The sequence below is a fragment of the Danio rerio genome, chromosome 20 (assembly GCF_049306965.1).
Source record: "Danio rerio strain Tuebingen ecotype United States chromosome 20, GRCz12tu, whole genome shotgun sequence".
NCBI lineage: Eukaryota > Metazoa > Chordata > Actinopteri > Cypriniformes > Danionidae > Danio > Danio rerio.
In genome coordinates this window covers 51,690,361-51,711,869 of record NC_133195.1, presented here as the reverse complement: position 1 = coordinate 51,711,869, position 21,509 = coordinate 51,690,361, and the positions used below count along the sequence as shown (strand labels likewise).

Genomic DNA, 21,509 nt, shown 5'->3' with positions numbered 1-21,509 from the left:
TCTGCTTTTACTGAAGCTTTTGGCTTTGGACATACAGAAAGTGACTCGTGTCAATCTGCCGCAAACATATTATAAACATTCAGAACATCACACAGTATCTGCAGAAGCTGTTTTTGGAGGAGACAAGCAGACATCACTGTGTATCACTATGTTTGCTCTGGCTCAGTCCCGCGCGTGTCACCAAGGTACGAAACGTGACACACACACAAACATGAAAGAACGTTATGAAAACGATAGTTTGTTGTACTGTCGGCTTTTCACTTTCCTGGTTTGGTACGATTGCATTCACATCAGAAGTGAACCGTACCAGAGTTCGCATGAACCGTACCCCAGACCACCTCTTTCAGGAGGACTCGGGTACGGTTCACGGGTGCGCACCCGAGATCAGAAGACACATTTACACTAGCTAAACGTACCGTACTATGACGTCAAACGAACCCGGGTGTGGACCAAAATGCTAGTGTGAAAGCACCCTAAATGTCATCCCGTTCTTGAGAAGTTTTTCTCCACTTCAGTACATACACTGATGTTTCTCTTCATATAAATATTTCGCCTTTTACTAAAGATCTCAGTGTAGAGGAACACTATGATTACTGACTATTTTTTGATGTCCTGCTTCACTGTAGGATGGTCTAAAGCTGTTGAAAATCATAATTCAATTAAATATTTACTGAGTTAATTTGAGTACGCTGTGTGCTCTATTTATTGTAAATTACTGTTGTCGGTTTTTATGTTAAGAATATTTAGTTTGTTAACTGCAAGTATCCGTTTTTTACTTTTTCTGATTTGAGTTGACAAAATATACAACGCATTTTTCTGACGCATTGCACTTTCTTTACGATTGTCACAAATTCAACGGGAAGTTTCTGGAGGAATCTAGCCAAATTGAAAAGACAAAACCAGCTATTGTTTAACATTAAAATATATTATTTTTTATTATGAAAACAAATCCAACAAATGTCTTGAATATATTGTTAATCTCCTTATTTTATTGGCAAAGTTTTACATACACAAACATTTTCCTTCTGCTAAGTCCTCTTTTTCAACAGGGGTCACGACAGCGGAATGAACCGCCAACTTATCCATCGTATGTTTTACACAGCAGATGCCCTTCCAGTTGCAACCCAGTACTAGGAAACATCCATACACACTCATCCACTACGGCCAGTTTAGTTTATTAAATTCACCTATACCACTTGTCTTTAGACTGTGGGGGAAACACGAACCAGCAACCTTCTTGCTGTGATGTGACAGTGCTAACAACCGAGCCACCGTGTTGCCAAATATATTATATTATTAAAATATATTAAATTATACATTTCTATGGTGTGTTTTCATATGAATAGAAACAATTGTGGACATTTTTGTATATTCTGCTTGAATTGTCAATGTAAGAAAGTACACTTTAACTTTTGTGACGCATTGCCGGTTCATTACATCGTGAAGAGAGGGGTTCGACTTCCTGCTGTAATGAATTACTTTAACTCAGCACACATATAAGTGATGCTTTCAATCTCGAGAGTTTAGAAATTCAAATTTGTGCTTGTCAAATATAACAATATTCAGAAGTATAAATATAAATATAAGTGTGCAAAAAAATGAAAGGAAATGCTTGTGGAACTTTTTAAGGTAAACAGGACAAAAATAATGATGGTTGGATAAAGATGGTTCAGAAGAGGGAAGTAATGCTACAAATCTGCCTTTAAACCATAAAGGAGAAACAGTAAATTTTAATCCGCCTATGCTTGTCTTCATAATCTTTCCTAATGTTTTCTGTGGGGAATTCTTAAATTCAGAGCGATCCAATGCTGTATAATAGAATAAGATTAAATGTTGATGTGTATTTACAGTTAACAAATTATAACTATTATAAATTACAGTAGAATGTTTTTTTGTGCTAGTTGTTTGTTTGATTGCGGTGTAAGTTTGTTTTAAATGCATAGTGAGTTTTGCTGGTTTGTAATGAGTGGGTAGTGGGGAAAAAACAATGTGACGTTTCTGACAGATTAATTCTTTGTGACTACATGAAAGACAAAGGTTTGCTGCTTTTTATCTCAACACACAAAGCGAAATGTTGTTCATAGATTTCCACTCATTTTTATGTTTTAAATATTCCAAGATTCTGAGAATTTTTGTGTTCATTAAAGTAGAATATCGCCCTTTTTTGTTCTGTCATAACAAGGATTGAACAGATTTTGTGTCCTTCTGGTTCCTATACCGTTCTTGAGAAGTGTGGTGTTTTTACTGGGGTATGTACTGCGGTTAAACAAATAAATACAACACCCATGTTTCTCTTAAATTCAAGTAAATCTTTCGCCTTTGTAAAAGCTTCTGTGGATAGAAACACCATGAGTATAGACTACTTTGTTGATGCTCTATAGAACACAGGGTAGATATCTGAGGAAAAAATAAAAGGTAATGTACATAAGGTAAAGTTAGACCATAATATAAAATCTTTAAACACCTAAAAGGGGTGTGTTGCAACACATTTAATTTTCTTGCACACTATAATTTCTTAGTTTTGATTGTTTTTGCTGTTCTTGTTAGCTATTGACAAAACATTATGCTACATTTTTATGGTTAGACAATTAAAAGGTGCTGAAGCAGTTTTCTAGTCAGCAAATCACAAGGCAGCAACTCAATGCATTTAGGCATGTAAACAACATGGTCAAGATGATCTGCTGCAGTTCAAACCGAGAAAAAATGGCCTCCACAGTCACCAGAATTCAATCCAATAGAGCCCCTTTGGGATGTGGTGGAACAGGAGATTCGCATCATGGATGTGCAGCCGAAAAATCTGCAACTGTGTGATGCTATCCTGTCAACATGGAGCAAAATCTCTGAGGAACATTTCCAGTAATTTGTTGAATCTATGCCACAAAGAAATAAGGCAGTTCTGAAGGCAAAAGCGGGTCCAACCCGGTACTAGTAAGGTGTACCTAATAAAGTGGCCGGTGAGTGGATAAATAGATGTATGGTACTTTATCTTTTTATATTATTATAGCTCGCCTAGCCCTTGAATTTATATGCATATCCTATTTTATAGTTTAATGTTTATTACGATACACGCCCATTTGATTTGGTGGACTAGTGGAGTTTGACCTTTTACCCATAACCGAGTAGTGATCTTTTGTCTTCCAGCCTCCGCCCTGCAAGCTCAGTAGTCAGAACAGGTAAATACAATATGCACATATTTTAAAATTGTGTTTAATTAGCCATATTAAACGCATTAAACAAAACAATGTGGACAAATCAACATAATGTAGTTAACCGCATTGCTTTATCACTGTTGAGGGTGCAAACAGCGCTTTAACTCAGTACATGCGTGCTTATATCGCAGAACTTTCGACAACTAATGTTTAACCTTTCTGCAACCATACTTGCTATAATTTACCTAGCCTACAATCACTATCAATTTATGAATGTAATGTGCATGTTAAATTCGCTCACAAAGTAAAGTTATCCTTGAAAGGGACTTTGCTTTGCTTGATAACAGAGGAAGATGACGTAGCACATTGTAATTCATTTCATAGACTATATATAGGCTACTGTTGTACTCGACATTACACGGTTGCTAGCTTAGAGGTCACACATTTTCTAAACCTGTTGTGCACTTCTGTTATCTATCACACACAGCATTTAGATCCCGTTTTCTCCTCAGTCGTGAAGATGGTGGTTTTATCTAAAGAGTACGGATATGTGGCGCTAACCGGAGCGGCGTCGTTTCTCCTGATGGTTCATCTGGCACATGGCGTCGTGAAGGCTCGGAAGAAGTACAATGTCCCGGTAAGGAAACACTAATCACTGCACAATAGGGCAGTTTACTAACTTCTTGCAATCGAAAAGAGTGAGTTTACGTAAGCATACAGTACATTACACTAGACTAGACTATGGGGAAAACGATATCGTTTTGATGATAAGCATCGACAGCCAATCAGACTAGTTCCTTTGCAAGCATTAAAGGGGTAGTTCACCCAAAAATGAAAATGTTTCTCCGTTTACTTATACAAGTGCTGCTAGGATTGTTCTTTTTTAACACTAGTAAGAGGGGATTAATAAAACATGAAATCTGAAGTAATATTATTGGACATGAATACAAAGGAATACATATGCATGAAACAAAAAATCAAAATCAAAACATGAAAGAATAACAATGACTTAAAGGACAAAACTAAATATAAAGATAAATGAAAACATAAATAAATGATGAAAATGTTGTTGTATAGGTGTACCAAACGTGATCTACGTGATCAAACGTGATTTGAAAGCAAAGCTTAAAACAATAACACATTTTTTTCAGCAGCAGTTACTAAAATGATGCTGTGTGAAATTGTCCTGATTTAAAAGGATAGTTCATTAAAAAATAAAAATAAAAAATCTGTCATTTATGCATCCTTTACTTGTTCCAGAGTTGTTAAAATTTCTTCTGTTAAACACAATAAAAAACATACTGAAGAATGATGGAAAAAAACAGCTGTAATACAGAGACCCGGAAGGGACGTGATGGTGGGGAAAAAAACTAGGTGAAGGGAAAAAAAGTGGGTGGAAAACCAAAAAAACAGTGATAGGAAAATATATATTTTAATGTTTTTGTGTTCCCTCACAAAACTGTTGTTCCATCATGTTCACTTCATACATATCAACTCTCTCGTTTTTGCTGGGATTCTCCAGTATTTTACCATCCTATCCCGCTATCATCTTGTCATTCAGTTTTTTCCCACATTTCTTATGTATTTTTAATCTTGAAAGCATGCTGAAATTAATAAAAAAATGTCTACAATTACTTTCTTTCCATTAAAACTGTGGTCGATCGTCCCCCATATGCAACCTCTGAATCAGATGTATACAGATGTGCTCAGTATGATAAACTGATCCCAGATCAGCTTCTGTACACACCATTTCATATATATATATATATATATATATATATATATATATATATATATATATATATATATATAAGCATACACTCACACATACAAAAAGAAAAAAACAAAAACGAAGTAAACAAATATTAGAAACCTACTTACTGATATAATAATAAATATTGTAATAAATCATACAACGAATCACAGTTTTACAGTATCTTTCTTTTTATAAATATGTATATATATATATATTTTTTTAAAGTTTTGCTGTGTGAAGTACAATGTTTTTTTTTTTTTTTTTTTTTTTTTAAGTTTTCTATCCTAAAGTAAGAGTTTTTCTCCCCTAGTATCCAACAATGTACAGTGATGATCCAGAGACTGGCCGCATATTCAACTGTATCCAGCGAAGTCATCAGAACACGTATGTATGCATTGAGAAATATTTACTTTACAGTCAATCTCAGCACCCTGACTGTTTTACATTTCAAGTGAATGTTGTTTCGATGTTGGACATTTTCTCATCTGTGATTTCACAGATTTAACTCTTTCCTTGCCAAAGATGATGTAACTTGTCAATTATAAGAAAACGTTTCCCTGCCATTGACCAGTTTTCATAATTATCCATGTTTTAGATATATTATGTCAGTGTAATAAAGTCACCGGCCACTTTATTAGGTACAGCTAACTAGTACCTGATTGGACCCCCCTTTTGCCTTCAGAACTGCCTTAATCCTTCGTGTTATAGATTCAACAAGATACTGGAAATATTCCTCAGAGATTTTGCTCCATGTTGACATGATAGCATCACACAGTTGCTGCAGATTTGTCGGCTGCACATCCATGATGTGAATCTCCTGTTCCACCACATCCAAAAGGTGCTCTATTGGACTGAGTTCTGGTGACTGTGGAGGCCATTTGAGTACAGTGAACCCATTGTCATGTTCAAGAAACCAGTCTGAGATGATTCACGCTTTGACATGGTGTGTTATCCTGCTGGAAGTAGCCATCAGAAGATGTGTACACTGTGGTCATAAAGGGATGGACATGGTCCGCAACAATACTCAGGTAGAGCTGTGACGTTGACATGAAGCTCAATTGGTACTAATGGACCCAAAGTGTGCCGAGAAAATATCCCTCACACCATTACACCACCAGCACCAGCCTAAACTGTTGACACAAGGCAGGATGGATCCTTGCTTTCATGTTGTTTACACCAAATTCTGACCCGACCATCCCAATGTTGCAGCAGAAATCGAGACTCATCAGACCAGGCAACATTTTTCCAATCTTCTATTGTCCAATTTTGATGAGCCTGTGTGAATTGTAGCCTCAGTTTCCTGTTCTTAGCTGACAGGAGTGGCACCCGGTGTGGTCTTTGCTGCTGTAGCCCATCTGCCTCAAGGTTGGACGTGTTGTGTGTTCAGAGATGCTCTTCTGCAGACTTTGGTTGTAATTAGTGGTTATTTGAGTTACTGTTGCCTTTCTATCAGCTGGAACCAGTCTGGCCATTCTCCTTCGACATCTGGCATCAACAAGGCATTTGCACCCACAGAACTGTCGCTCACTGGATATTTCCTCTTTTTCAGACCATTCTCTGTAAACCCTAGAGATAAATGTGCGTGAAAATCCCAGTAGATCAGTAGATCTGAAATATTCAGACCAGTTCATCCGGCACCAACAACCATGCCACGTTCAATGTCTCTTAAATCACCTTTCTTCCCCATTCTGATGCTCGGTTTGAACTGCAGCAGATCGTCTTGACCATGTCTACATGCCTAAATAAATTGAGTTGCTGCCATCTGATTGGCTGATTATAAATTTGTGTTAACAAGCAATTGGACAAATTAAAAAGTAGCCAGTGTAATAAAGTGTCCGGTGAGTGTATTAATCACAGTAAAATCACCCACACTCGTCGATCTGCACAATGTTACAAATTTGTTTTACACACACCGTCTCACAAACATGTTTGTTGTGTTTATGTACTTTAGAAAAATGCATTTCTCTCTCTTTTTTTTTTTTATAAAAAATCTTTACATTTTTCATGACCACCATGTAAGTGGGTATAAAACAGGAACAGATGATGATAAAATAAAATGCTTTTTTGTTTGAAAGCAGATGGTTGGTTCTTGAATTTGATGCATTACAAAATAATAATATTTTTCTAGCCAGAAATATTCAGAGGGCTGTCAAATTTAGATGAAAAATCAACAAAAATGCTGGCCATTGCTTTTTTTTAATGCTGGCAGGGAAAAAGTTGAGAGTATCTTTATAGCAGATTTTAAGTTTGTCCAACTGTATATGAAGTTTGCCTTGACTTGATGATTGTTGTAAAACAGAAAGCATTCACTAATTATTCTTATGTTCTATATTCGTACAGTATTGAAATCCTGTCTCCATTCCTCTTTCATTTATCTGTGGGTGGGATTCAGCATCCAGTGAGTATAGATTCAAGCTTTATTAAAATGATAGTTCACCTAAAAATGAATATTGTCACCATTAACTAAACTTTCACTCATTACAAACCTGTTTGCATTTTGTTTTTGTTCTGTTGAACATAAAAGAAGATATTTTGAAAAATGCTGGAAACCAGTAACCATTAGCTGTGTTGAATCAAAATTTGTGTTTTGAAAGAAGACCATCTTGTCTAAAGATGACGGATTTTAAATTATCCGTGATTATAATTTTTTTTTAAAAACAATCTGAAGGCAAAAATACGTTTTTGGTCCATACAGGGGCTGTAAAAATGCTGGGTACATAGAATTGATTTGAGTTGAGGCAACATAAAGAAATTAAGTTAACTCTTAGTTTTTACAAATTTAAGTTGTCCTCACAAAAAAAACTTAAGAATTGTGTTCTTTCAGCTCATTTAAAATAAGTAGTTTGAACAAACAGTAAACCTCATTTTTTGAGTGTGAACACATTTGAATGTAAACTTGTCTATAAAGTCAATTATCAACAAATTCCATACTCTTTTATTATTATTATTACTATGGCTATTATTATTATTCATTCATTTATTTTCTTTTTGGCTTAGTGTCTTTATCAATCAGGGGTCACCACAGCGGAATGAACCGCCAACTTATCCAGCGTATGTTTTACGCAACGGATGCCCTTCTAGCTGCAACCCATCGCTGGGAAACACCAATAACCAATACACACTCATTCACGCACATACACAACAGACAATTTAGCTCACCCAATTCACCTATAGCGCATGTCTCTGGACTGTGGGGGAAACCGGAGCACCCGGAGGAAACCCACGACAAGATGGGGAGAACATGCAAACTCCACACAGAAATGCCAACTGACCTAGCCGAGGCTCGAACCAGCGACCTTCTTGCAGTGAGGCAACATTGATACCCACTTCGTCTCCCTATTATTATTATTCAACATGTGTTTAGTTAGATGTCCAAATAAACTGAAACCTAATTCATACATTTAAACTGTAATCCAAAGTTGTTTTAATTCTTTAAAAAAAAGTCTTGCCGTTATTAGCGCGCAAAGAATCTTGGGATATTTCCTGAGATGTTCATTATTTGGTAAACATAGAACGTAATTGGAGGCTGCATTTAAAGGAGCCTTCAAACTTTTTTTTTAGCCTTAACTTTGGCTTGATGACGCAGTGCACTTCGAATACATCCTTCTGAGAATACAGCATCTGAGATGCCACACAGCGATTGACTCTATAGTATTTGTTTTTCTATTGTTGTCAATGGCTACATGTTTCCAACATTCTTCAAAATATCTTCTTCAGTATTCAACAGAAAGAAGAAACTCATGAAGGTTTGTAACCACTTAAGAGTCTACCAGTATTCAAGTACAGAAATTAAACCATCAGATGTAAAATAACACGGTCATTATTGTATAATGAATATTTAATGATATATTTATCTTTTAATCTGGAATAAATAATTAAATCCTGCAATGTGATTATTGTGGATACACATTGGGATTTATTGTTTAGCCCTTGGGTGATACGGGGACTGGTTTGAGTCCCGGCTCGTTAAGTTGGCATTTCTGTGTAGGCGTGGGTTCTGGGTGCTTTGGTTTCCCCCACAGTCCAAAGACATGTGGTACAAATGAATTGGGTAAACAAAATTGGAAATAGTGTAAGTGTTTGTATGAGTGTATGATGTTTACCAGTACTAGAAGGGCATCCGCTGTGTGAAACATATGCTAAATGAGTTGGTGGTTCATTCCACTGTGGCGGCCCCTGATGAATAAAGGGGCTAAGCCGTAGAAAAATGAATTAATGAATGAATGTTCAGCCCCTAAATATAGCATTTTTGAGTGAACTGTCCCTTTAACTGTTTTATTTGTATCCACACAACCTGAGAAATGAACTGTTGTGTTTGTGTTTCTCAGCGTCTGGCCAGTGTGTTGGGGATGATCTGGATTGTCAGTCGGGTGCTTTACGCTCAAGGATACTCTACTGGAAGTCAGTGTCATTTTTTTTCCAACACATTTCTAAACATAATAATTTTAACTAGATAGTAAAGTTTGAGGACAAACTTTATGGTGGCTTGAAAAGCCGAATCTGAAAGTTTGAAGTGGTTTTAAAGTGTAAATAGCATGTTAGTATGATTTTAGCTTGAGGTAACATATTACTAGCATGAATTAGCATGTTAGTAGCATGATTCTTACATGAATTAGCATGTTGTAAGCATGATTCTAGCATGAATTAGCAAGTTACTAGCATGTTTCTAACATGAATTAGCATGTTGTTAGCGTGATTCTAGCATGAATTAGCATGTTACTAGCATGATTCTAGCATGAATTAGCATGCTACTTGGATAATTCTAGCATGAATTAGCATGTTAGTAGCATGATTCTTACATGAATTAGCATGTTAGCATGATTCTAGCATGAATTAGCATGTTACTAGCATGATTCTAGCATGAATTAGCATGTTGTTAGCATAAATCTAGCATAAATTAGCATGTTACTAGTATGATTCTAGCATGAATTAGCATGTTGTTAGCATAATTCTAGCATGAATTAGCATTTTACTAGGCGGTTGCTAGGGTGTTTTAAGTGGTTGCTAAGGTGGTGCCAGGCAGTTGCTAAGGTGGTCTGACTAGTTGCTAGGTGGTTGCTAAGGTGTTGCTAGACGGTTGCTAGGGTGTTTTGAGTGGTTGCTAGGTGGTTGCTAAGGTGGTGCTAGGCAGTTGCTAAGGTGTTCTGACTAGTTGCTTAGTGGTTACTAAGGTGTTGCAAGGTGGTCGCTAGGGTATTCTGAGTGGTTGCTAGGTTGTTGCTAAGGTGTTGCTAGGCGGTTGCTAGGGTGTTCTGAGTGGTTGCTAAGGTGTTGCTAGGTGGTTGCTAAGGTATCCTAAGTGGTTGCTTGGTGGTTGCTTAGGTGTTGCTAGGTGGTTGCTAAGGTGTTGCTAGACGGTTGCTAGGGTGTCCTAAGTGGTTGCTAGATGGTTGCTAAGGTCTTGCTAGGCGGTTGCTAGGGTGTTCTGAGTGGTTGCTAGGTGGTTGCTAAGGTGTTGCTAGGTGGTTGCAAAGGTGTCCTAAGTGGTTGCTAGGTGGTTGCTAAGGTGTTGCTAGGTGGATGCTAAGGTGTTGCTAGGCGGTTGCTAGGGTGTCCTAAGTGGTTGCTAGGTGGTTGCTAAGGTGTTGCTAGGCGGTTGCTAGGGTATTCTGAGTGGTTGCTAAGGCGTTGCTAGGTGGTTGCTTGGGTGTCCTGAGTGGTTGCTAGGTGGTTGCTAAGGTGTTGCTAGGTGGTTGCTAGGGTGTCCTGAGTGGTTGCTTGGTGGTTGCTTAGGCGTTGCTAAGCAGTTGCTAGGGTGTTCTGAGTGGTTGCTAGGTGGTTGCTAAGGTGTTGCTAGGTGGTTGCTAAGGTGTCCTAAGTGGTTGCTAGGTGGTTGCTAAGGTGTTGCTAGGTGGTTGCTAAGGTGTTGCTAGGCGGTTGCTAGGGTGTCCTAAGTGGTTCCTAGGTGGTTGCTAAGGTGTTGCTAGGCGGTTGCTAAGGTGTCCCAAGTGGTTGCTAGGTGGTTGCTAAGGTGTTGCTAGGTGGTTGCTAAGGTATTCTGAGTGGTTGCTAAGGCGTTGCTAGGCGGTTGCTAGGGTGTCCTTAGTGGTCGCTAGGCCCTTACTAAGGCATTACTAGGCCGTTGCTAGGCGGTTGCTAGGGTAGTTTGGGTGGTTGCTAGGCAGTTGCTAGGGTACCCTGGTTGGTTACTAGGCAAGCCTCACATACATGCTTGATAAAACATTTATACTTAGTAAGCATTTCTAGCAAGTTACAGTACTTGGCTAGTCAATATTAGCATGTAGCTAGTCACTGCTAGCATGTGTAGCATATAGGAAGTTCCGTATGCTAGCATGAGTCAAACGAGCCAATCTCCAAGTCTCTACGATGTTCTGATGCTGAGATATAGCTGTTGATGAATGGTTGCTAGGGTACTCTGTTTTGTTGCTATGGGCGAGGTTACAGAGTGAACTTGAATGTGGTTGGTTGTCTTAGTCAAATGAACCAACCCCCTTGTCTCTATGACACTGCTATGCAAAGATATGCATCTTGGCCTATTTTAATGAAAGTCTATGGAATCAATTTGGGGGCGTGGCTTGTGAGCTTTATTATCATATTGAGATGCTCATTGGTTGTCTGAGTCAGATGAGCCATCCCCCAAGTCAATAGGACACTGCTATGCAAAGATATGCATGTAGGCCAGTTATTAACATGAGTCTAGTATGAATTAGCATGTTACTAGCATGATTCTAGTTCAAATTAGCATGTCATTAGAATGTTTCCAGTATGAGTTAGCATGTCATTAGCATGATTAGCATATGAGTAGTATGTTGCTAGCATGATTGGCATGTCATTAGTATGTTAGATTTATAAGCATTTGATAGCACAGCTAATTACATTCTATAGGACAGTTGCTAGGGTGCAGTATGTGGTAGTTAGGGGTGTGGCTAGAAAGTTAAAAGGCCATCAGTGATTGGCTGCTGGCTAGACTGAGTTAAATGAGCTCAGCCATTAGTCTCTATGACAGTCTGATGCTGAGTTATGAGCTCACAAAGTTTGATCCCATGTTAAGTCAATGAGAGTCTTTTGTAATGGAAGTCTACGGGACAGTTGCTAGGGTGCAGTATGTGGTAGTTAGGGGTGTGGCTAGAAAGTTAAAAGCTCATCAGTTATTGGCAGTTTGGTAGTCTGAGTTAAATGAGCTCAGCCATTAGTCTGTATGACAGTCTGATGCAGAGTTATGAGCTCACAAAGTTTGATCCCATGTTAAGTCAATGAGAGTCTTTTGAATGGAAGTCTACGGGACAGTTGCTAGGGTGCCATAAGTGGTTGCTAGGGAGTGGCTAGTAAGTCTAAAGGCCATCAGTGATTGGCTACTGACTAGACTGAGTTGAATGAGGCCTGACTCTAGTCTGTAGGACAGTCTGATGCAGAGTTATGAGCTCACAAAGGTTGACTCAATGTTAAGTCAATGGCAGTCTTTTACAATGGAAGTCTATGGGACAGTTGCTAGGGTGCCAAAAGTGGTTGCTAGGGAGTGGCTAGTAAGTTTAAAGGTCATCAGTTATTGGCTGCTGGCTAGACTGAGTTAAATGAGCCCAGTTAGAAGTCTGTAGGACAGTCTGATGCAGAGTTATGAGGTGACAAAGTTTGACCCAATGTTAAGTCAATGGGAATTTTGGGAATTTTCTGGGTCGTTTTTCGGAAAACCGAAAGTCGGATCAGTCGGAAAAGATATAGCAACCCGAGTCAGACCAGTTTGAAGGTTTGACGAAAGTTTGAGGTATGAAGCTTGAAAGGGTTAGGAGGAGATAGACTTTAAAATTAGTCTCAGAAGAAAGAAGAAGAAGAAGCAGAATAATAACTAGATTCTTAAAGTTTGAGAACAAACTTTGAGGCTGGCTTGTGAAAGCCTGACGGTAATAGTTTATTTAGTTTAAACAGTTTTTAAAAGTATGAAAAGATAGATAGATAGATAGATAGATAGATAGATAGATAGATAGATAGATAGATAGATAGATAGATAGATAGATAGATAGATAAATAGATTAGCATGGTATTAGCCTGATTCTAACGTGAATTAGCATGTTGTTAGCATGATTCTAGCGTGAATTAGCATGTTGTTAGCATGATTTTAGCATGAATTACAATGTTGTTAGCATGATTTTAGCATGAATTAGCATGTTGTTAGCATGATTTTAGCATGAAATAGCATGTTACTAGCACGTTTCTAGCATGAATTAGCATGTTACTAGCACGATTCTAGCATGAATTAGCATGTTACTAGCACGATTCTAGCATGAATTAGCATGTTTTTAACATGATTCTAGCATGAATTAGCATGTTGTTAGCATGATTCTAACATGAATTAGCATGTTACAAGCACGATTCTAGCATGAATTAGCATGTTACTAGCATAATTTTAGCATTAATTAGCATGATTCTAGCATGAATTAGCATGTTGTTAGCATGATTCTAGCATGAATTAGCATGTAACTAGCTTGATTCTAACATAAATTAGCATGTGACTAGCATGATTCTAGCATGACTTAGCATGTTGTTAGCATGATTCTAGCATGAATTAGCATGTTACTAGCACGATTCTAGCATGAATTAGCATGTTACTAGCACGATTCTAGCATGAATTAGCATGTTACTAGCACGATTCTAGCATAAATTAGCATGTTTTTAGCATGATTCTAGCATGAATTAGCATGTTGTTAGCACGATTCTAGCATGAATTAGCATGTTACTAGCACGATTCTAGCATGAATTAGCATGTTACTACCATAAATTTAGCATTAATTAGCATGATTCTAGCATGAATTAGCATGTTGTTAGCATGATTTTAGCATGATTTAGCCTGTTACTACCATGATTCTAGCATGAATCAGCATGTTACTAGCATGATTCTAGCATGAATTAGCATGTTACTAGCATGATTCTAACATAAATTAGCATGTGACTAGCATGATTCTAGCATTACTTAGCATATTGTTAGCATGATTCTAGCATGAATTAGCATGTGACTAGCATGATTCATAACGAGTTAGCATGTTACTAGCATGAATTAGCATGTTGTTAGCATGATTCTAGCATGAATTAGCATGTTGTTAGCATGATTCTAGCATGATTTAGAATGTTACTACCATGATTCTAGCATGAATTAGCATGTTACTAGCATGATTCTAGCATGAATTAGCATGTAACTAGCATGATTCTAGCATAAATTAGCATGTGACTAGCATGATTCTAGCATTACTTAGCATGTTGTTAGCATGATTCTAGCATGAATTAGCATGTGACTAGCATGATTCATAATGAGTTAGCATGTTACTAGCATGAATTAGCATGTTGTTAGCATGATTCTAGCATGAATTAGCATGTGACTAGCATGATTCTACCATGAATTAGCATGTGCCTAGCATGATTCTAGCATGAATTAGCATGTGACTAGCATGATTCTAGCATGAATTAGCATGCTGTTAGCATGATAGATAGATAGATAGATAGATAGATAGATAGATAGATAGATAGATAGATAGATAGATAGATAGATAGATAGATAGATAGATAGATAGATAGATATAGGTAGATAGATAGATAGATAGATAGATAGATAGATAGATAGATAGATAGATAGAGGTAGATAGATAGATAGATAGATAGATAGATAGATAGATAGATAGATAGATAGATAGATAGATAGATAGATAGATAGATAGATAGATAGATAGCCAACCCCCGCCTCTCTACGATGTTCTGATGCTGAGATATAGCTGGTGTTATATCGTTGTTAGGTTAGTCTGTTTTGTTGCTATGGAGTTGATTGACAGCTTAGACTGATGATGTATCAAAGCTTCTTGCCAGTATGAACAGTTAAAAACAACCCCCATGTCTCTATCACACTGCAGCATGACAATATTAGTCTGAACCTCTTTAATGGCAGTCTATGGGACAGTTGCTAGGGTGCAGTATCTGGTTGTTAGGGTGTGGCTAAAAAGTTTAAAGGCCATCAGTGATTGGCTGCTGGCTAGACTGAGTTAAATGAGCTCAGCCATTAGTCTGTAGGACAGTTTGATGCAGAGTTATGAGCTCACAAAGTTTGATCCAATGTAAAGTCAATGAGAGTCTTTTGCAATGGAAGTCTATGGGACGGTTTCTAGGGTCCAAAAGTGGTTGCTAGGGCGTGGCCAGAAAGTTTAAAGGTGATCAGTCATTGGCAGTTTGATAGTCTGAGTTAAATGAGCCCAGTTAGAAGTCTGTGTGACATTCTGATGCGGAGCTATGAGGTCACAAAGTTTGATCCAATGTTACGTCTATGGGATTTTTTCGACGGTCCCGGGACGTTTTTCGGAAAACCGAAAGTCGGATCAGTCGGAAAAGATATAGCAACTCGAGTCAGAATAGTTCGGAGGTCTGACCCGAGTTTGATGGTCATAGCTTGAAAGGCCTAGGACGAGATAGAGTTTAATTTTTAGTCTCAGAAGAAGAATAATAATAATATTAAGTTTAATAGGATAACAGTAGTCTGGCTTGCTACACAAGCCAGCCTAACTAGATTCTTAAAGTTTGAGAACAAACTTTGAGGCTGGCTTGTGAAAGCCTGACGGTAATAGTTAATTTAGTTTAAACAGTTTTTAAAAGTATGAAAAGATAGATAGATAGATAGATAGATAGATAGATAGATAGATAGATTACCATGGTATTAGCATGATTCTAACGTGAATTAGCATGTTGTTAGCATGATTCTAGCGTGAATTACCATGTTGTTAGCATGTTTTTAGCATGAATTAGCATGTTGTTAGCATGATTCTAGCATAAATTAGCATGTTGCTAGCATAAATCTAGCATGAATTAGCATGTTACTAGCATGATTTTAGCATGAATTAGAATGTTGTTAGCATGATTTTAGCATGAATTAGCATGTTGTTAGCATGATTCTAGCATGAATTGGCATGTTACTAGCATGATTCTAGCATGAATTAGCATGTTACTAGCACGTTTCTAGCATGAATTAGCATGTTGTTAGCACGATTCTAGCATGAATTAGCATGTTGTTAGCACGATTCTAGCATGAATTAGCATGTGACTAGCACGATTCTAGCATGAATTAGCATGTTACTAGCATGATTCTAGCATGATATAGCATGTTGTTAGCACGATTCTAGCATGAATTAGTATGTTACTAGCATGATTCTAGCATGAATTAGCATGTTACTAGCATGATTCTAGCATGAGATAGCATGTTACAAGCATTATTTTAGCATTAATTAGCATGATTCTAGCATGAATTAGCATGTTGTTAGCATGATTCTAGCATGATTTAGCATGTTACTAGCATGATTCTAGCATGAATTAGCATGTTACTAGCATGATTCTAGCATGAATTAGCATGTAACTAGCATGATTCTAGCATAAATTAGCATGGTGTTAGCACGATTCTAGCATGAATTAGCATGTTACTAGCATGATTCTAGCATGAATTAGCATGTTACTAGCACGATTCTATCATGAATTAGCATGTTGTTAGCATGATTCTAGCATGAATTAGCATGTGAATAGCATGATTCTAGCATGAATTAGCATGTTGTTAGCATGATTCTAGCATGAATTAGCATGTGACTAGCATGATTCTAGCATGAATTAGCATGTGACTAGCATGATTCTAGCCTGAATTAGCATGTTGTTAGCATGATTCTAGTATAAATAGCATGTGACTAGCATGATTCTAGCATGAATTAGCATGTGACTAGCATGATTTTAGCATGAATTAGCATGTTACTAGCATGATTCTAGCATAAATTAGCATGTTTTTAGCATGATTCTAGCATGAATTAGCATGCTACTAGCATGATTCTAGCATAAATTAGCATGTTACTAGCATGATTCTAGCACAAATTAGCATGTTACTAGCATGATTCTAGCATGAATTAGCATGTTGTTAGCATGATTCTAGCATGAATTAGCATGTTACTAGCATGATTCTAGCATGAATTAGCATGTTGTTAGCATGATTCTAGCATGAATTAGCATGTTACTAGCATGATTCTAGCATGAATTAGCATGTTGTTAGCATGATTCTAACATCAATTAGCATGTTACTAGCATGATTCTAGCATGAATTAGCATGTGAATAGCATGATTCTAGCATGAATTAGCATGTTGTTAGCATGATTCTAGTATAAATTAGCATGTGACTAGCATGATTCTAGCATGAATTAGCATGTGACTAGCATGATTCTAGCCTGAATTAGCATGTTGTTAGCATGATTCTAGTATAAATTAGCATGTGACTAGCATGATTCTAGCATGAATTAGCATGTGACTAGCATGATTCTAGCATGAATTAGCATGTAACTAGCATGTTTCTAGCATGAATTAGCATATTGTTAGCATGATAGATAGATAGATAGATAGATAGATAGATAGATAGATAGATAGATAGATAGATAGATAGATAGATAGATAGTTAGAGATAGATAGATAGATAGATAGATAGATAGATAGATAGATAGATAGATAGATAGATAGATAGTTAGAGATAGATAGATAGATAGATAGATAGATAGATAGATAGATAGATAGATAGAGATAGATAGATAGATAGATAGATAGATAGATAGATAGATAGATAGATAGATAGTTAGAGATAGATAGATAGATAGATAGATAGATAGATAGATAGATAGATAGATAGAGGTAGATAGATAGATAGATAGATAGATAGATAGATAGATAGATAGATAGATAGATAGATAGATAGATAGATAGATAAATAGTTAGAGATAGATAGATAGATAGATAGATAGATAGATAGATAGATAGATAGATAGATAGATAGATAGATAGAGTGCGAGCATGGGTCAAACAAGCCAACCCCCGCCTCTCTACGATGTTCTGATGCTGAGATATAGCTGCTGTTATATCGTTGCTAGGTTAGTCTGTTTTGTTGCTATGGAGTTGATTGACAGCTTAGACTGATGATGTATCAAAGCTTCTTGCCAGTAGGAACAGTTAAAAACAACCCCCATGTCTCTATCACACTGCAGCATGACAATATCAGTCTGAACATCTTTAATGGCAGTCTATGGGACAGTTGCTAGGGTGCAGTATCTGGTTGTTAGGGTGTGGCTAGAAGGTTAAAAAGCCATCAGTGATTGGTTGCTTGCTAGACTGAGTTAAATGAGCTCAATCATTAGTCTGTAGGACAGTCTGATGCAGAGTTATGAGCTCACAAAGTTTGATCCCATGTAAAGTCAATGAGAGTCTTTTGCAATGGAAGTCTATGGGACGGTTTCTAGGGTCCAAAAGTGGTTGCTAGGGCGTGGCCAGAAAGTTCAAAGGTGATCAGTCATTGGCAGTTTAATAGTCTGAGTTAAATGAGCCCAGTTAGAAGTCTGTGTGACATTCTGATGCGGAGTTATGAGGTCACAAAGTTTGATCCAATGTTACGTCTATGGGATTTTTCCGACGGTCCCGGGACGTTTTTCGGGAAACCGAAAGTCGGATCAGTCGGAAAGGATATAGCAACTCGAGTCAGAATAGTTCGGAGGTCTGACCCGAGTTTGATGGTCATAGCTTGAAAGGTCTAGGTGGAGATAGAGTTTAATTTTTAGTCTCAGAAGAAGAATAATAATATAAATAATAATAATAATAATAATAAGTTTAATAGGATAACAGTAGTCTGGCTTGCTACACAAGCCAGCCTAATAAGTTTAAGTGAGATAACAGTATGTTGGCTTTTCAAGCCACCATAATAACTCATTTCTAATAACTGATTTTGTTTATCTTTGCCATGATAACAGCACATAATATTTGACTAGATATTTTAAAAGATAGTTTTCAGCTTAAAGTGACATTTAAAGAATTAACTTGGTTAATTAGGCAAGTTTGGGTAATTAGGCAAGTCATTGTTTTACAGTGGTTTGTTCTGTAGACTATCAAAAAATGCTTAAGAGGGCTAATAATATTGACCTTAATTTTTTTTAGCTGAAATAAAGCAAATAAGACTTTTTTTCAGAAAAAAAAAATTATAGGAAATACTGTGAAAAATACCTTGCTCTGTTAAACATCAATTGGGAAACAATCAATTTCTGTGTCTTGTTCTGTTTTTAAAGAGCCTCAAAAGCGCCACCGTGGGACTTTCGGTATGGTTGCTTTAGTGGGACTGTTCTTTTGCACAGTGGACACCGGGAGAGTGATGCTCGGATGGGGACCTGGCATCAAATGGCCCAGATGTTTTAAATAATTCATATTTTTTATTATGCAATCTGATTCTATTCCAGTTTTACATTTTATAAAATTACCAGCAAACAAACAGCAATAATAAAAAAGCACACTGTGTGTACATTTAAAAAAAAAAAAACGGTACAAAAGTGCATGATTGAATGTGTCAATTCACTATTTTTATTTGTTTTGGTCATAAAACTGCAGTGAAATTATGTGAAACATGCATTACACACAGAATTTTGTGTGATTTACCACATTAGTGATCTTTCACTTAGATGTCGTATTTCATTTATTCATTTTCTTTCAGCTTATGGCGCGTTTTCACTGAGTGGAACGGTATAGTTCAGTACGCTTTAATGTCCGTTTCCACTGTTAAAAAGTACCAAAAAGCAAACCGTACTGTACCAAATGTTGGGTACCATTATTAAAGAGTACTTAGAACAACAAAAGGGTAACCAAAAGGTGGACACGTAGCTGAATGCTATTGGTTTACAGACAAATATCACTACCACATACACAAGCAGGAGAATGAAAACAAAGAAAGCGCCAATTTAAAATACACAGCTAAGACATAACACCGTAATAATAAATACACATATACGTATAATAACGAGCCGCGTTCGACCCGAGCTCAAACAAACCTTGTCATGTGTTCATATATGTTGCATTTATTTATTATTTTATATAATTGCAGACGTTACAGTAGGCTATTGTCATTGATCTGCCGTTATAATCAAATCATGTTCATAGAAATCATTGGTACCCTTTTGTGGAAACGCAAGCCTGATAAAGGTGACCCGTACCAACCCACATCGTATCACTCAGTGGAAACGGGCCATTAGTCTCTATTTCCCAATCCCCTCACACATCCTATTAATAACGCCCCGTCCTGAAGCACCTTTTGCTGTAATGCCATCTCGTCTACTTGTTTCCTTAATTCATGAGTCAACATCATTGGGTTTATCCCTGAAACTCCTAGTACTTATTTCACTCTTAATATTATCCTCAATCCTTTCTTGACCTTTCGTCCAAACCCTTCCTCCTCGCTTGCAGACCAACCTTTATTCCTTTTTCCTGATTTTTCTCAGATTTGTCCTCTATCTGTGTCCTTCCTATATCCATATCATCCTAATTCTATTTTCCCAAGATTTAATCTTTGTATTTTTTGGTTATTTGAATTCAACGACATTTCTCTGACCTTTTGAATTTGCATGCTTTTTTTCGACCTCCCATGCGCCGTCTGCTTTCGCACGGAGCGATTTAAGGGGTACGGACACATGCTGACATCATCATCACATCAACACCGCACTTGATTTACGCTGATAACATGAAAAAACCTTTTAATTCAATGATTATTTTCTATTTTTCCAGACCATTCTCTGTAAACCCAAGAGATGGTTGTGCGTGAAGATCAGCAGTTTCAGAAATACTCAGACCAATCTGTCTGACAACAACCATGCCACGTTCAGTCACTTAAATCCCCATTCTTTCCCATTCTGATGCTGTTTGAACTGCAGCAGATCTTCTTGACCATGTCCGCATGCCTAAATACATTGAGTTGCTGCCATCTGATTGGCTGATTAGACATTTGCGTTAACGAATAGTTGGACAGGTGTACCTAATAAAGTGGTCAGTGGGTGTAATTTAAATTCAATTAAACATGACAGATATTGATTGTAGAAATGACACGACAATTACAGAAAATGCACACATTAATATACTTACAAAATAAGTATTACCTCGCAAAATACAAAATGATTAAATATTGATCTAAAACAAGGTGGATACAATATCCATTAATACTATGAATATTAATTAACGGTGACGGAGTGGCGCAGTAGTTAGTGTTGTCGCCTGTGTTGACCCTCGGCTGGGTCAGTTGGCATTTCTGTGTGGAGTTTGCATGTTCTTGCTGCGTTCGCTAGGGTTTCCTCCGGGTGCTCCGGTTTCCCCCACAGTCCAAACACATGCGGTATAGGTTAATTGGGTAGGCTAAATTGTCCGTAGTGAATGAGTGTGTGTGGATGTTTCCCAGAGATGGGTTGCGGCTGGAAGGGCATCCGCTGCATAAAAACGTGCTGGGTAAGTTGGCGGTTCATTCCGCTGTGGCGACCCCAGATTAATAAAGGGAGTAAGCGACAAGAAAATGAATGAATGAATATTAATTAACATGAGTTCACTAAAATTATCACAAAAATGATCAACATCCTGGTCAATAATAAAAAATAGACCAAAAGGAAAAACTAATTTTAATTAAGTTAAGCAAAAACAAATAAAGTGAAAGGAATTATAGTCACAATGAACAGTAAAGATGAAATATTGTGCTGCAACAACTCACGACTGTTGCTTTTAACCTGACAGCTTTCATCAGCACATTCTTAAATAAATATCTTATAATTATGTAAAAATTAGTAACTAATTTGTATAAATAA

General features: G+C 37.2%; 2 protein-coding genes and 1 pseudogene across 10 annotated transcripts in view; 2 read left to right on the top strand and 1 right to left on the bottom strand.

Moving 5' to 3' along the window:
• Window positions 1–21,509, bottom strand: part of mei1 (meiotic double-stranded break formation protein 1) — a 93,895-nt gene that overhangs the window by 40,385 nt on the left and 32,001 nt on the right. The gene's annotated exons all lie outside the window — the stretch shown is intronic.
• LOC137488753 (U5 spliceosomal RNA) lies at window positions 523–629 on the top strand (annotated as a pseudogene).
• Window positions 3,114–21,335, top strand: mgst3a (microsomal glutathione S-transferase 3a). Of its 4 annotated transcripts, XR_012395451.1 has the most exons (7): window positions 3,114–3,173; window positions 3,637–3,786; window positions 5,216–5,289; window positions 7,246–7,303; window positions 9,234–9,306; window positions 18,966–20,344; window positions 20,449–21,335. XR_012395451.1 is itself a non-coding variant. In XM_005160877.4 (6 exons), the coding sequence occupies exons 2-6, from the start codon at window positions 3,670–3,672 to the stop codon at window positions 19,094–19,096; spliced, it is 453 nt and encodes a 150-aa protein (XP_005160934.1). In that variant the 5' UTR covers window positions 3,114–3,173; window positions 3,637–3,669; the 3' UTR covers window positions 19,097–21,335.

Coding starts and splice junctions, on each gene's coding strand:
- mgst3a (XM_005160877.4), top strand. CDS start 3,670: ATGGTGGTTTTATCTAAAGAGTACGGATATGTGGCGCTAACCGGAGCG. Junction 3,787..5,215: donor GGAAGAAGTACAATGTCCCG/GTAAGGAAACAC, acceptor TTTCTCCCCTAG/TATCCAACAATGTACAGTGA. Junction 5,290..7,245: donor CAGCGAAGTCATCAGAACAC/GTATGTATGCAT, acceptor ATATTCGTACAG/TATTGAAATCCTGTCTCCAT.